This window comes from Dermacentor andersoni, chromosome 9 (assembly GCF_023375885.2).
Source record: "Dermacentor andersoni chromosome 9, qqDerAnde1_hic_scaffold, whole genome shotgun sequence".
NCBI classification, from domain to species: Eukaryota; Metazoa; Arthropoda; class Arachnida; order Ixodida; family Ixodidae; genus Dermacentor; species Dermacentor andersoni.
This window is the reverse complement of record NC_092822.1, coordinates 131643175-131658042: the sequence shown is the minus strand read 5'-3', so window position 1 is coordinate 131658042 and position 14868 is coordinate 131643175. Positions and strand designations below refer to the sequence as shown.

Genomic DNA, 14868 nt, shown 5'->3' with positions numbered 1-14868 from the left:
CTCACGAAAGACGTTGTGCACTTCCTGCAACTCGCATTAACCGTCCATCGATCCACACCGATGTTAGTAGTGGGGGACTTTAATGTTGACATAAAGACAAACAGCAATTTCCTAACACTTATGCGGGAGAACATCCCGTTCCTCTCGCTTGTAACGCGTCCCACGGCTGTGACAACCTCGCGAGGCACTTGTATAGATCTCGTCTTTGAGAATCAAGCATTGGTGTACCAAGTCGAACATATATGAGTCTATTTCTCCGACCACAAAGCTTCCTTCATGACTGTCAAGAACTGTTAGTGGAGTCTTTGTTAAAGGAATACGTGTGAAAAATAAAAAAAAAATTCTGTGATAGCGCATACATGTGTTGCTCGATTTCTTTGCCTCAATCTATCGAAAAGGTGAAACAGCTTATTTGCTGCGCTCAAATTTCGCATTAGGAAGTAACGTAACCGTCGGTAATTTTTTTTCTTCTCATGAGTACATTACGTGCATTGAAACAGTTTCTTCCGTATCAGGGATGCATAATATCGTTAATATCGGCAAGTTTGCGGCAATAACGTAGCCATGTCCACTTTGAGGGGACAGAAACAGATGGGCTTGCTTAGCTGCCAGTGACAGAAACGCATGGCCGGCGTGTTGCAGAAACTGCGGCATCTGTCTTCACTACTATCCTAACACGACACGTTTCCACTAAGGCTGGGCGAATATCTTAGCTGTGTTACAAGTGTCGACGTATGAATAGGGTACAGTTTTAATGTATCAGTGTAAACGTGGCTACTATCATTGCCGAGCACGATTTGTTGCGTGCTCACGAGTGCAGGTGAAAAGAATCGAAAGGCGCCTTTTTTGTTTTTGTTGACCACAACCATTATAAAGCCTATCCATAATAAAGGAAAGTTTGGTTGTACCTCTTTTTGTCATGGAAGTGCGGAAAGTGATGAAAGTAATGAAATGAGGCATCTACTTAAGAATGTTTGGTGTTTGCAGACGAGTCGTTCGCGTAGCTTTCGACAGATGGTAAGCGCGATCATTATTAGCTAGACTTGGCACACGACATATCGCTGCGGCAAGTTCGGGGTGCGATCGGTACACGGGAAATAAAAAAAATCAAATTTTGACGACAAAATTCAGGGGTGCGATCATTACGCGAGTGCGATCATTATGCGAGTAAATACGGCAGTAAGATACCTATAAAGAAACGGGTCAGACAAGGAGAGACAATCTCTCCAATGCTATTCACTGCGTGCTTGGAAGAAGTATTCAAGCTATTAAACTGGATAGGGTTAGGAGTGATACTCAATGGCGAATATTTCAGCAACCATCAATTTGCAGATTACATTGTCCTGTTCAACAACACTGGGGATGAGCTGCAACAAATGATTGAGGAACAAAGAGAGTGTAAGAATGGGGTTGAAGATTAATATGCAGAAGACAAAGATAATAATGAATAACTGGGCAAGGGAACAAGAGTTCGGGATTGTCAGTCAGCCTCTAGGGTCTGTGAAGGAGTACGTTTACCTAGGTCAATTACTCACAGGGGACTCTGATCATGAGAAGGAAATTCACGGAATAATAAAAATGGGTTGGGTCGCATACGGCAGACATTGTCATCTCCTACTGGAAGCTTACCATTATCACTGAAAAGAAAAAATGTGCAAGGTGTACAATCAATGCATTCTACCAGTGCTAACATATGGGGCAGAAACTTGGAGACCGACAAAGAAGCTTGAAAACAAGGACCACGCAAAGAGTGATGAAATTAAGAATGCTAGGTATAACGTTAAGAGAGGGGTGTGGATCAGAGAGCAATCAGGGATAGCCAATATTCTAATTGACATTAAGAGAAAGAGAGCTGGGCAGGTCGCGTAATGCGCAGATTAGATAACCGTTTCACCATTAAGGTGACAGAATGGGTGCCAAGAGAAGGCAAGCGCAATCAAGGACAGCAGAAGACTAGGTGCATGGAGTGATGAAATTAAGGAATTTGCACGCACTAGCTGGAATCGGTTGGTGCAGGACATGGGTAATTGGAGATCGCAGGGAGAGACCTTCGTCTTGCAGTGGGCATTAAGTAGGCTGATGATGATGGTTACAGCAAAACAACATTAATTCGGATTTTTCGGTACTAAAAATTGTCCGAATTAACCATGTGTCGAATGATCAAGGTTATCCAGAAAACAGTTAGCAAATGCTTACTACACCAACACGCCTTCGTTTACTGAATGAATCGGCAAATCGTGTATCTATTTTGCACAAAAGCAGTGCAGAATCTGCAATTCTCGTCGGCTCTCACAGTGGTGATCGAGAAGTGGCGTCGCCGTGGAATCCCCACCGTGGCTTGTTTCGATGTCATAAATTGTGATGGTGGCTGCTCGTGCATAGTCTTCGTTTTTATCGCTGAATGTGGACTACGTTGTATGTTAAGGGTCAAAAGTGTAAACTTAGCAAGTTTCAAAAACTTTTACCGGCCCAAATGTCTGAACTTAGCAAGTTTCAAAAACTTTTACCGGCCCAATTATGAAAAAGTATTTTGAAATCTGTGGCACCACACTGGTGCTCATGTGTTGGCACAAAATTTAATATGCTGAACTGTGACCTTCATTTGCTGTTTTAATAATCTACTTATTACTGCAAAATTGAAGAGAATGGAGTTTCGGAAGAATAGGGCTTGCTTGATTTTCCGTTTAATGTTCCTTAGCTTTGTGCAGTCCACTGCTGACATCGGGATGTGCTGTGGTGAATCACTTACTTTCTCCTCATTCTGATGAGGAAACGATTGTGTAAACCAAAGAGAATTCTCTCAACTATGTACTTCCCTTTTTTTGTGTGTGCTTTCGTGGAAACTTTGCATCTGCTCCAACCATGACAGTAGGGGCTCCACAAGCAGACTCTGCTTGTCCCCGTGGCTGCTTCAAAGACTCTGAAGGGCATCCCCACCACTGTCCAAACTAGCGGCAACAGAGCCATGTCACGCGTTTTCGGCGCATCAAGGCTGTTGCACCACAAAGGGGGCATCCAGGTGTGGGCCTACGTTCTGTCTGCAGTGCTTGCGCAGTTCAAGGAATCCGTGGACGGCAGGGAGGACCGCATGTTGTCGCACTGGGTGTTGAAAAGCCATGTGATGGACATATAAGGGATAGTCTCGAAACATGTCTTGGGATTGGAGTGCGAAGAATGTGTGCGTGTGTGTGTGTGTGTGTGTGTGTGTGTGTGTGTGTGTGTGTGTGTGTGTGTCAGGTTGACGGAAATGAGCGTGCTTGTATCCCATGAAAGAGGAATTGTATTTTTAATTTAAAAAGGAAAGTGGTGCAAGAATGTCATGTGGCATTGCCCGATAATGAGACACTGCAAACAAGCGGCGTACAGTCGCGGGCAGGAGGAGTTCGGGAACCAAAGTGCCGAGTGTATTTTTTTTTCTTGCGGCCTGGCCATTGTAGCTGTAATCTGGAGCGCATACCTGTGTTTGCGCAATGTATTAAAGCTTTTCAGGTGCCGTGGTCTCCAAATGTTTATTTGTGACTGTACCTTCACATAACCAAAAAGCTCCACAGGGAGAGTTGTTTTGCTTGTAGTCATTATTGTATGGCCTAAAATGGTATTATATGCTCTTCTACTAAAATTTCCTTGCATGCGAGAGTAATTTCTTTCTTTTCCAAGTAGCAGATGTTGAAAAGTGGAGCCACCTAGTGCAAATTAATGGAGTCGCGGTGAACTGAGATATTATTAGACAGCAAATTATTAGACAACACAAAGGTTCGTAGTTTCATTGGCGGAATAAAGTGCAGTGAACATTCGCTTACTAATTACTGTATTTACTCAGAAACGGGTCGAGCACAAATATAGGTCAACCCGTATATATTGTGCTCTCTGAGAAATAAAAACATGCTCGGAAACTAGGTTGGCCAATATCTTTTGAGAAACAGAAAAATTGGAACGTGACAATAAGTTCGACTCGGCCACTCCTAGTCGCTGCCACGAGCCACGTCCTCGCCAGAAATGTCGGGATCCCCGTCGGATGCTTCGCAGGCTTCCTCGGCATCCCAAACGACATCCTCCTCGGTGCCATCGAGTGCGTTTGAAATGCAGCATTTCTTGAAGCCAGTCTCGACAATTCCCGATGGCAGGTCCACCTCTCTTTGACCCACATCGCGACTTCGTCGAGGGGATCCTTCTTGCTGCACCCCGTCACTGTCGTGGTGGCGTTGTCCTTTGTTCTCTGTAGGACTTGGCAAGGTGGTCCTCGAAAGGCCCATTGTCAGCGACGTCCAATGGTTGCAGTTGACACACCATACTACCAGGTATGATGACCAGGTTTGTGACTGCCTTCTGTAGGGTCTCCTTGACAGTCGGGCAAATGCGGCCTTCAATTGAGACCAGCACGTTTGGAAGGTCCAAGCCTGCTCCCAGTTGCTTCGTCCAAGCCGTCTCGAACGATTATTTAACCATTGCCTCATTCGTGAATCGTTTTTCATTTGTGCGGATGGCAGTCTTATTGGGGAAGTGCTCTTTCTTTGAGATGGTTTTCCAGTGAGGTTCGGCGGCAGCTTCCTCTCACCTGCAGTGCAGCACAGCGCAACAGGGAATCGTGTGCACTCGCCCGTTGTGGACAGGCGCACATCCTGTTGTGCAACTGGCCATGTCGAGGTAGGCCGGTGTTTGGTCAGCGTTTCCAATCTGGCCAACGTTAAAGTAGTTTGCTGGAGCTCGGAAAAAGTACATACTAAATGGTAGTACTGCTTAACCATAATAGCCTGAGATCGCCCATTTACCTGTCAAAAACAGAACGCGGAGAGAGTGCGATGAAAGGGCAAAAACTGGCAGTATTTATTCACTTCCTGCGACAAAAGTGTTATTTTTGTTTGATGCGGCGGCTGCCTAGCAACGATGATAGCAGCCTCAGCCGTACTGAAGCTGCGAGCCAGCTTTTCAGCCAGCCCCCTCTCTCGGCAAACACTCGCTTGGCGGAAAACACTCGCTTCCTTGTTGGCGTTGCACACTGTGGAATCTCTATAAACGAAAATCTGTGCACGGGTGCCACTGTGCTGCAGAAGTCGCAGGGCACTTTTTTCATTGCGGGCTGCTATTCTCATCACGTCGATTGCATTCGTGAGGCTCACGTAATGCGCAGCTTCCGCCACTGTCGGGCCCCAATCGCCCGTGCTGTCGCTTTCCGTGTTGTCCTCTTCACTGATGTTAGGCTACACTTTGGCAACAACAGAGGCAACACTGGCAAGAAGTCGGAACACCGTAGCCGACATTGCAGTCGCAGCAGCACTGCCGAGGAACTTCGCATTCCAAGTGCCACGCACCGTAGCCAATTGCAGATGCCCGTCACGTGCCAGCGCCGACTTCGTGTCACGTTCGATAGCACAAACAATGTCCAATTTTTCTTGTATGCTGAACACCTGGCGTTTTTTATCCGAGTTTTGGCACAATGCGAGTCCTAGCTTGCACAACACCACAACTTTTTCTGGCACGGCACCAAAATGATGTTGATGCGGCTTCATGCGCAAACGCACAGGGCACTTGGAGGCCGTTCTTCTGAACTTTGAGGCTTGTTGTTCTGCCAGGCCGCCCAATGGGGACAGTGCACCGCCGTAATTGCGTGACGAGAAGCGGAAACATTACGTGTTAACCGATCTGCACACAATAAGCTGGTATGGTTTATGCAGATACAAAACACATTGTTTTCAATGGCCACTGAGTGGAGGATTTGACTTTACTACATTTAAACCTAAACTACTGTTTAAGCGGGTACGGTTTAATGAGGTTTTGCTGTACCATGTTCACTCAAATCTAACGGACACTTTTTTCCCGATAAAATGGGTCCAACCATTGCATGCGCATTAGAATTAGCACGACCCTAAATCTGCGGTACCGTATCGCCATCGGCATTTCTATATGGTCACCTCGTACGTGCCAACATTTATATATATACTTTCTTTAGTCATTACAACTTCTCTCAAGCCGTGCACGACCTGTTTCTAGGGAGGGCACTGCGGTCTCGCTTTTGGGCCAAGCGAGCGGCGCTGCTGTGATCTTGGGCCAGTTGTGCGCCCCCGGGGGTGTAGACAGTTTTGAAGAATGGTGATACAGCATCGAGAATGCCAAAGGTAATGTTGGTGAGGAGGTCGGTTTCTTGAAGGGACGCTAAAGGAAAGTATTAAGTCGAGCTAGATTGACAAGTATTCACCTAGAAGATGATCATTGTTTCCAGCATGCTAGTATATAATTTTTTGCCTAGGAAATTGCCGTCGAAGGTCCCGCCGCTGCTTCTCAATTTCAACCACCCAAGTCAAAGCAGAGGACGTCCACTCCACATGACCGCCCTCTATACCGTTGTCATGCCTTTTGTACTATTTATTTTTGTACACTCTTTAACACAGCGACCTGAGTGCCGCCGTGTTAACAAGCGCCATAGAGAACATGAGCGATCCATACCAACAGGCATAGTTTCTCGCTATAACACCTAGAGGGTAATCTGGTGCCACCGTCTATGGGAGTTTCTTAAGGGGGCACCGTGCCGTCATGGGAATGACGGTATATGTGTCTGCGAGGCTGGTGTTGGCTGGTGTTGTAAGAGGCTTCGTCTAAAACGTGGATATGGCTACGCAAATAACGCGTTCTCAAAGTAAAACCTTCATAAAACGTTTCCATTCACGCATATTACATCTTTACTCACCCACAGTGCACGACCAAGCGAAGAAAAGCAAGAACAGACGACCAACTGTTTCAAAGCGAGCGCGAACCTTGTCATCTGTCCTCCAACTTTAGCAGCCCGCTGATACTTTTTACGTAACATGTAGTCGTACACACGATAACAAGTTGTCATAGTTAAATAAAACATGTTTTCGCGTAATAATAAAGCTGAAACAGCTTTTCACGTGCTGTTTTAGTAGAAAGTGAATCATTGTGACAGACGGAACGGTACTTGCCAAGCGCGTCTTCAAGGCGTCCTGTCTCCCCGAGCACGATGCCAATCCGAAGTCACAATATGCATACCACAGCGCAGCAGCGCGAGATTTCCCTCTAGGTAATGTAGTGAGAAACTATGCCAACAGGCATAGGTTCCCATTTGGCTCGACATTGTAAAATATGCAAGTGCAAAGCCATGTTTCGTGATGCTACAATTTTGAAAAAGAGCCGTGACACCACCGCCTGAGAGTTATCGGAAGCATTCTTCATACAGTCATTGGGGTCACAGTGCATAAGTATGCCTTCTTTAAACTTGTACAGTGCTGAATATGGTTTTTTAGATTCTGTCGCATGGGTGCGCTCTTGTGATCGGATGTTGGTGGTTCCTGCACATGGTGCTCACTGCGCATGTTCCTCTAGATTATGCTGTCTATGAAGGAGTGAGGCAATAAAATGATGCCAGTAGAGAGTAGCGCCTTGTCCTGTTGTATTTCGTGTGTCCGTCGTTTTGCGCTAAACAAAGTAATTATGGATTCACACCAACTAGCCCGCCAGCACATTGTGCTCGGACGTATGTCGGCAGTTGTAAAAGAGAGGGAGAGAGAGAGCGCCGAGGACTGCAGTCTGACCTTTTTAAAATTCCAAGTCAGCGAATCCGAGATATTTTCCCTTTTGTGACGTGCGTGCACTTTTCACGCGAACAAAATACCAGTAAAATGACCGTGCAAATAAAGTGCAATAAAAGGATATACTTGGGGAGGACCACTGAGTGAAATGGCTAAACTTCAAGATATACTTGGGAACAACCACTGACTATGGTGTGCCCTTGACGAGCAATTTGTTTTAATAAAGGTGACATAGTTTCTGCCCTGAGTACTCCTTAACCTGTGTGCCAATGGTAAAGATGGGATGCATTTTTTTTGTCAACTTTAACTTTGGAATACTGTTGAAGTATGAGCTATAGCTATAGGTGTGTAGCTGGCACAAAAGGGATACTTATGTGACGCATAAAACATTTGAAGCACACTCGGATCGCACGGTTATCTTTTTACAGTATTTTACGATAAGCAAGTGCACCAAGAAGATTTAGCACATGTAGCAGCCTTCAAATTTCAACAATAAAAAACGGAACTCCAGTGCTTAGATGTAGCTAGCCGAGTTACGTATAGGGCAGCAGTTTGGTGTAAGTGGGCGCTCTTCCCTTTAACTGAATGTCGTGCTTTCAACAGAAAGTTAGTGCTTGTAAGCGTGCATGTAAGTTGGCAAAATGCTGCATTTGTCGAGGAGATTTGTAAATGGATGTACGTGAAAAGTATGCGAGCTTGGGTCTTTCTAACTGCACTCAAGCCATTCTGCCCGTGGATAGTGGTGGTGTAACACTTGTGGTCCATCGCCGATGGTGTAACAATTGATGACAGTTGTGTGTAGCCATGCAGCTGCGAAGGCCCAATTTCAATCGCCTTATGTCACAGCAAGATGTGTTTATGTGCGTCGCACGGTTCAAATCTCTCCAAGCAACTGCTTTCATTTTACTTCAAAGGAGATCGCTTACAGGACTCTCTGCTCTTATTCATACTTCAACGAGACAGCTTGTGTATCTACCCTCCTGGTTGGGTGCTTTGTATAATAAGAAGTGGCAGCGCAACACTGCTCCTTTGATCGCGACAAACAACCATAACTGCACTGGGATGCAGCAGACGACGCATGCTTGGCACAAAGGTAGACTGCAACGCTGCGCGGTGGCGGGAATGGCAGCGATGGGCGAGGCGAGGAGTTCGGAAGCTTGTAGCAAGCATATATGCATATATAAGAAGTATGACTCGGCAAGTATATATAAATGCTTCTACGCACTTCTTGCCTAGATCTTGTAGCTTCCTCCATGTCCTGCAGTATGTGTGCTTAGGTTAGTCCACCGTATGGCCCCCATATCTGCCGTCTGTCTTCCCGTTTTCTGTGTTTGCTCTATTGGCATGGAAGTGCCGACTGCGAAGACACACCGAGTTCATCATGATGCTGCAATTAAAGGGCAAGAGATCACGTGTGTGGAGATGGGCGAAAATGGGGCTGCATCACAGGCGTTCCAACTTCCCAAAACTTGCGTGCGAGACTGACACAAATAGGAGAGTCATTCTACTACTAGCCACGCGGCGCCTATGTTGAACGCGATCTGCGATGGGGCAGAACCTAGGTGCTGTGTTCTCGTCACTTAGTTCACGTTGAAGCGAGAGGCAGCACAAAGGTCAATTCACTTGGTCCTGCTACCGCACTTCCTCACTCCAGCGTTCGATAGCAAGTTTCTGCAGTTGAGTTAGATCTACTCGTTTGCTTGTGCGCACGTGAAATCATACACATTAATTTAGTAAGTGAATATTTGCAAGTTTATACAGCTGATAAAACTACTATCCTTACTTTGTATAGCTGTCTACTAATTTGCTATCAAAATCGATGCTTCGCCTTTTGGGTGAAACTGCAGCTTTTTTTATTCATCACAGCTTTAGTGTATTGGGAGTAAATCTGTTTTTCCAAATGAGAATAAGTTGTATTTCTGTATGAAAGAATGAGGTGTGCGTTACTGTAAAGGGCTTTCTTTCTTTAAGTCATGGCAAAGGGGTGCGTGTTACTATCGAGAGCATTTTTTTTGGTCGCAGAAGATTGGTACACGTTACAATCCAGGGAGCGTTACGGTTGAGAATACGTACGGTAATCCTTCCGATGCCGGAGCTTGACAACATAGCACTGGGACTCCACCAGCTGTTCACCGTATTCTGCTGGAAAACGGCGACAGAAAGTCGTTCTACGACGAAGGGGGAGTCCATTGTGCCACTTAAGCTTTTGGACCGAGCCCCGACTTGCTTTAGACGTTGAGCTGCCGGCCCCATCTCGCTGCGCCAACTGCGGGGCTTTCGTCTGAGTGCCTCGCAGGGCACCCAAAGGCCCTTCGCACGCGAAGCCTCAGTTCTTTCTTGAGAGCGTCGTGCCTCCCGTTTGCTGGGCTGTGAAAAGCACGACGCCACCCGTTGCATGCAAAAAGTTGGTCCCGCCGCTTTCTCCGACCCCCGGTCAGCTTTTCATTCACGTCGAACTTGCGCCAAGTGGCGCAGTTGTAGGAGTTCTCGACAAAAAGTGCCGCTCGACGCTTGAAGTTGGCAGTGTCGCTCAACTGCGCGACAGCAAATGCAAACTGTCACGCAGAAATGATCGCAAAATGGAGACGCAGAGGGAAACAACCATAAACAAGTGTGTTTTTCTAAGCAGGAACCTTGTTGTGACTTATATATTGTGCTAGCGCTTTTCTGCCACAAATTTCCTATTTTCATTATTTGTGCTTTGTGCGACTGCGGCTTTGACGTATAGTATTGACGTGTGTGCCAGGGCGTTTTGGTTTGCAGCCTTGGTCCTCGCAGCTCTGGCAGCAGCCCTGTTACACAGTGGAACTCCGTTAGCTCGGTACTTCTGCTAGCTTTGATCACGGAATACAGGTCGAGCTTCTTTGGTCATGGATATAGGTCAATAGCTAATTATGGGAAACATTTCCGGGAAAAAAATAGTCAATCTATATTCGAATAAATGCGGTAAATAACGAGCATGGTGTAACACTCCCACGGGTAAACATAAACAGATCTGGCTCGACGACTGCGAACACTTGCTGCCACACTGCTGGTGCGATGACGGGCCAAAAGGAGCAGGCGCTTCTTTAACACAGCTGTAGCACTTGTGATTATGTGACCTCCAGCCCTACAGGAAGAAGGTGCACATGTGGTGACCTCAGCCACGTCATGCTAGAGGTGGATGCCAAGATGTCTGTACAATGGGGTATATTGCAAATCATGGTATTAATACTGAAACACAGTGTGTGCATTTATGGCTAAAAGGAATTAGCTTGCATTTAGAGGTGTTAACAGACCAGCTTTGCACCAAATATAGCTTAGGTCAAGGTAATTTTGCAGAGTAGAACGGTTGTTGAAACATTTAATGGTGCAGTAGATGATGCAGCCAACAGTTGACAACCTAATTGAGGTTGATATTTTAGAGGGTAAGTCATTAATGTATGTGAAGAGCGATGGACCGAGGACACTGCCTTGGGTGACACAGGATGACATGTCGCAAAGGTTAGGGAAAAAGTTGTTCTCTACCTTGACAGTGCAGAAACTGGAAGCTAAAAAGCCAAGATAGTGTTAACGAATCTAAACAAAGGGCAGACGACTTGGAAATAAAATGGCAATAAGCTACAGTATCGAAAGCTTTAGAGGAGGCAGTCAGTTGGTCATTAGCATTCACATTAAAGTGAAGGTCATTTGTGAATTCCTATAACTGCGTGTCTGTCACGTGAGTAGCCTTTCCCGAAACCATGCTGATTAGAGAAGAAAAGTTATTGGATTCAAGGTGACAATAGATATCGCAGTAGAACTCTATGTTGCCGGTTGTGACGCTACCCTGTTGCCTAGGCAACCTGCAGAGGCAACCATATAAAGGGGCAGGAAGTACTGAAAGTCCTCGGCAATCATAGATGCACTGCCAAGTTTGGTGGGAGTTATCTGCCATTTCCTCCTCTTGTTCATGGGGCAGATAGGTGGTGTTCAAATCGCACTGCCTATGATAGAACCCGTTGAGTAACAAATTTCAAAGTCATCTTAAAACTTTTTGTGCACTAACAAACGGACAAAGAATAGGAGCAACACAAGGACGAGCGCCGACTCGTACTTATGCTTAAATTTCAAAGGCTGTGCTTTTGCTGGCAACGTGTGAGAAGCAGTAAAAAGATACGCCATGGCTGCCATGTTTTCAACAATGTGGTGGTCATGACTTATTCCCAGCTCTTGCAGTTGCTTTCGGCACCTACCACCAGCCAGAGCATATCCGCTGAGATTGGTGTCTGTTTCTCTGAGGGAGCCTCCTTTGGGCTGGTTTTTGACACCATGGTTGGGTGCCATTGCACTCTCCGAGATTCTCTTGCACCTGTCGTGATGGCTTAGCGGTTATGGTGTTGCACTGCTGCGCACGAGGTCGCGGGATCAAATCCCAGCCGCGGCGGCTGTATTGCGATGGTGGTGAAATGCAAAAACACCCCTGGTCCCGTGCATTGGGGGCACATTGAAGAACTCCAGGTGGTCAGAAATAATCTGGAGTCCCCCGCCTGGGCATGGCTCAATCGGGTCATGGTTTTGGCACAGTGCCAAGGGTGGAGGCACGCTGGGCTTGCGAGTGAACGAGGGCAGCTGGAGTAGTTGCTCGGCACCGGCTGAAGTCGGCCTTTTCCTGGGAGTGATGTCGGGGCCTCCTGCAAGACCTTGCATGGCCACAAAGTGCAGGCGTTGACAGCGTTATTCAGAAGTTTCTGTTTCCACTGTTAAGCGATATCGTAGGTGTGTGCGGAGTAGTTTGGCTAGTGACGTTTTGCTCTTATTTTCGCAGTTCACCTTTTGATATCCAGGGTCCAGCACAATAACTTTTTGAGATAAGGGGTGAAACTACAGCAAGAAAACATTTCTACTTAACCAACATTTCAATATATCAGTTCAAGTTAATGAGAGCAGAGTGCACCAGCAAAACTGTTAGGATTAGCAGAACTGTTAGGATTAGCTGATCAATTTGAATTTAGAGATCTTGAATAATCGGGACACTGCTGTGTATTGACACGTCTGCTTGTTTATCTTTATCCGGTGACCGCATTTCACCATCTAAGAAATGTTATCGTTCGGCGCAGGACGTGTCTGTGTATCCAAAGTTTCTCCAGTGGTTATCACTGGTTCTAGCTGCTGTCTGTTGTTACCGAACCTTGTGTAATCTGATGGCATGTATGTGCGACGCAAATGGTGTAGTACCTTCTGGAAGCCGCGCACACCGCAGCGTTATGAGGTTAATACTCTGCACAAGATGTGCATTCTCTATCTGAAATTTTATTCATGCCGTCGCCGATTTTGTAGTGAGAAAGTATTCTTTTATCATATTGTGACTGCAATTTGAGTAGAGTGCATTCTTGAATATATGTGAGCATTGGTGATTACTCTGAAACATTTGGTGTGACTTGTATAAATAGCAGCCGGACTTGAGCCCCGAGTTTTACATTAGACAACTGTGCTCGCCGCTGTTGTTGGGATTTGAGTGTAGCTTGTCTTCCTTGGACCAAGTTCTCTCCCATTATGTAGTTGAATCCTTAAGTCACATTTTAGTTTCCTTTTTGCACCGCCACTACAATGCAACTGTGTTCTCTCAGTCGTTCGCGTTGTCTGGTGTGCAGGTGTAACAAGTGCGGGGCTGTCTTCGACAACCAGGTCAGCCTTGCCAGGCACAAGGGATCGCACACGAGAAAAGCCAGGGCTGCGTCCGGAAGTCGAGCGCCGTGCCAGTGCAACCTGCCCGGCTGCAAGGTGTGCGGGTGGCACCAGCAGGCCGGCGGCAGCGTTGCCGCCAGCGCCTACACGTGCCACCTGTGCTCGCAGGCGTTCCGCACCAAGGAGAAGCTGAGCACCCACCTGATAACCAAGCACTTCAGGATGTCCGTCTAACTGGGCAGCCTGATGGTGCTGTCGACCTGACCAGTACAAAACCAGATGTGTAGAAATTCGTGCAACTTGCAATGGGAAACCGACTCATTTAATAGGCTGACAGAGGGTGCACGTAAGACATTTTTGGTCGACTACATTGACAGTTCATTTCAAGATAACGTGACAGCACTACTTGAAAACCATGGTTTCATGTTTGTGCTTGGCGATTGGCAATTGCGATGAGGAAAACCAAGTTTACACACTGAAAGCATGCAGCAAAAATCCAGGAGTGCATTTGCAGTTATGTTAGGAATGTCTCGCAGAGTGCTGCGAAACAAGGTGGGTCACAGTGAATTGCTTGACCTCGTTTGCGCATTCAGGTATGTGCAGTTGTGTACTACATGGAGGCGGTAAGAGTGGCTGGGTGCACACAGGACGTGTTCAGCCGCTCCTTTCTCAAACGAAAAAAGAAATTCTCGACTGCCAAGCATGCATGTGTTGTTCCATTCTGTCAAGAAGCAGTATTTCTGAGGGATTACCAAGTCAAACGCAAGTATTTCTTACTAGAATTAAGAGAGTCCAATTTACGTGAAGTAGGCAGGTCGGCCATGCTTGAACAACGCGTACGTACACCACTAGCTTACTCTCTGTTTTTGAAACAAATGTGCTGCTACAAAGGCACTATATTTTCATACCTGTCAGCGTGCAGGTATGCCTGTTTGCATTTCCATAGCACACATGTTCTAGTTTCCATTCTCCATTGTTCATATCGCACAGAGCCTCTATGGTCGTGTGTTTAATGCAAATAAATATAATAGTGTTGCATTTGTTTTTGTCTCGTTCCACGGCGATACAGTCGATTTTCATAATTCAACCCTGACAGGACTGACGAAATTGATCGAATTATCCTGGCGGGTTGAATGAACAAGATGCAGAAAAAAATGGAACACAGAGCTTGTTCATTTGGCACTGTTCATCTAATTCCATCACCCCCTCAATCAAATGTCCGCGCACTTCCTCTGTTTAAAAAAAAAAAGAAAAAAGAAATCTAACGTAGAGATAACATTAAAGCTCCTAAACAAAGTAGTAATTAACGCCAGACAATTTTTTAGCAAGAAGTACGCGCTAGGGTCTAATATGTGTTGCATGGTGGCTGCCATCTTCTAAATTCATCTTTGCTGCAATGCAGCCATCCTACGCGGCAAAGCAAACAAATGCTCCGACTGTGATTTACTTTATTTCTTTAAGCAAAAATACTCTTTTTTTTTGTTACCGGAGTCGGACATTGTGAGCTCCTGTTCATGCTCCAAAGCCTTCCCAGGACAGGCCGGAAGCAACCATTTTCGTTGGTAGATGGTTCAATGCCTTTACGGTCCCCCTTAAGCCCATCGTAGGCCTTGACAGACACTGCCAGTAGAGGGGTCGCTATCACCAAGGGCTTGGGAATGTGTGTGCGGACTGGTCAAGT

The 14868-nt window shown here is 46.2% G+C and overlaps 1 protein-coding gene across 1 annotated transcript in view; it reads left to right on the top strand.

The window, feature by feature from the left end:
• The window catches only part of LOC126529690 (uncharacterized), a 69431-nt gene extending 55206 nt beyond the window's left edge, over positions 1–14225 (top strand). Inside the window, exon 5 of the mRNA XM_072284299.1 lies at positions 13154–14225. Coding sequence (XP_072140400.1) covers positions 13154–13421 — 268 coding nt within the window. The 3' untranslated portion in view covers positions 13422–14225. The remainder of the gene's footprint in view (positions 1–13153) is intronic.
• The last annotated feature ends 643 nt before the right edge of the window (positions 14226–14868 follow it).